The following is a 1629-nucleotide window of genomic DNA, read 5'->3' as shown; positions in this document are numbered from 1 at the left end:
TGGTCTACAAAGTGAGTTCCAGGACAGCCAGGGCTATACAGAGAAACCCTGTCTCGAAAAACCAAAAAAAGAAAAAACAAAAGTCTCAAAGTCCTAGTAAGAAACAAGTCAAGATCATAGAAAATATAATTTAATGTGCAAAAATTCACTACTTTGAACACCTCCAGTGAAACATCTGTTTTACAGAATGAGTGTTGATATAGAAAAAGTTAAAGTGCTTATGTCTTATAAGGAACTTGTTGCCCTACAATGAAAACACTCAGTACTTGGTGATCTTAAACTGCTGTAGAGTTTTGATTAAAAAACAAAATCACAAAGTTGCTTCTGAGTTTCCCTTCAGTGAAGGAGACAATAACCGCATTCCCTTCAGCACTGGTCTAGATATACCTACATCTCCCTCTTGTGGTTGAAGTCCACGGCATACACAATTTCTTCTTCTCCATCTTTGACTATTTTCCATATTGTCCCTCCTATCATATGACCAGCTGGCAGGGGTGTGATAGACAAACCGTGTCCTTTGCCTACATCAACAAGATAATGACAATTCTGAGATTTATTTTCACAAGCCTAGGGCAGTTGTATTTCTACGTTAACACCAACATATTCAACAGTGGCACAAAGTTCAGTGCTTACAGTGAAAAGAAAGCCCTCTCTCCTGCCTGTAGCTACTCTCCTCCCTTAATGGAGATAGTTGTTCTCATTTCATTATGTGTTCCCCTGGAGGTACCTATCTAGATACAAGGCCAGCAATGGGACTTACAAGCCAGTGCACTGTTACTCAGCACAAACTGTACACTGTATCTGTAGTGCCGTAGATTGAGCCCAGAGCCTCATACATACCAGGCAAATACCACTATGCTACATCCTGAGAACTGTTTTGATATTTATTATTGCACAAATAATTGCCAAGTTGGTCCCATATCTGCTAACCTGATGGAATAACAATTCAAACCTTATTATGGTAAAGAATTTACCCACAGAAAAGCTAAACAAAGTAAAACTGCTAAGACTACACCACGCTTGGTCATTCTGTGGCTTATCATTAGCATCAAATGTTACTGTGTCACTTTTCTTGGGTTGACTCATTTTTCATCTTTTAGATTTATTTTTATTTTATGTGCATTGTTGTTCTGACTGCATGTATGTCTGTGTGAGGATGTCAGATTATCTGGAACCAGAGCTACAGACAGCAGTGAGTTGCCACGTGGTTGCTGGGAATTGAACCCAGGTCTTCTGGAAGAGCAGCCAGTGCTCTTAACCGCTGAGCCATTTCTCCAGCCCCCATTTTGTTTTTTGTTTTGTTTTTTTGATAGGGTTTCACTGCATACAGCCCAGGATGCTTGAACTTGCTATATATCCTAGATAGACCTTGAACTCATGGTCCTTCTCTTAGCCTCCTAAGCATTGGGATTATAGGCATGAGCCACCATACCAGCTACTGTGCCGTGTATTTAATGCTGGAATGTTTAAGAAAACCTGTCAGGGCTGGTGAGATGGCTCAGCGGTTAAAAGCACCAACTATTCTTCCAGAGGTCATGAGTTCAAATCCCAGCAACCACATGGTGGCTCACAACCATCCGTAATGAGAAACAAATAAAAAGCGGGGCCAGAGCAAGAGGGAGAAAGCGA

General features: G+C 40.9%; 1 protein-coding gene across 3 annotated transcripts in view; it reads right to left on the bottom strand.

The window, feature by feature from the left end:
- Positions 1-1629, bottom strand: part of Cpsf2 (cleavage and polyadenylation specific factor 2) — a 30528-nt gene that overhangs the window by 20321 nt on the left and 8578 nt on the right. For all 3 annotated transcript variants that reach the window (XM_021178809.2, XM_021178808.1, XM_021178807.2), the window contains exon 5: positions 392-521. In XM_021178809.2, the coding sequence (XP_021034468.1) occupies positions 392-521 (130 nt within the window). The remainder of the gene's footprint in view (positions 1-391; positions 522-1629) is intronic.

This window comes from Mus caroli, chromosome 12 (assembly GCF_900094665.2).
Source record: "Mus caroli chromosome 12, CAROLI_EIJ_v1.1, whole genome shotgun sequence".
NCBI lineage: Eukaryota > Metazoa > Chordata > Mammalia > Rodentia > Muridae > Mus > Mus caroli.
Note: the sequence above shows the minus strand (reverse complement) of the source record. Positions and strands in the feature narration are given on the sequence as shown.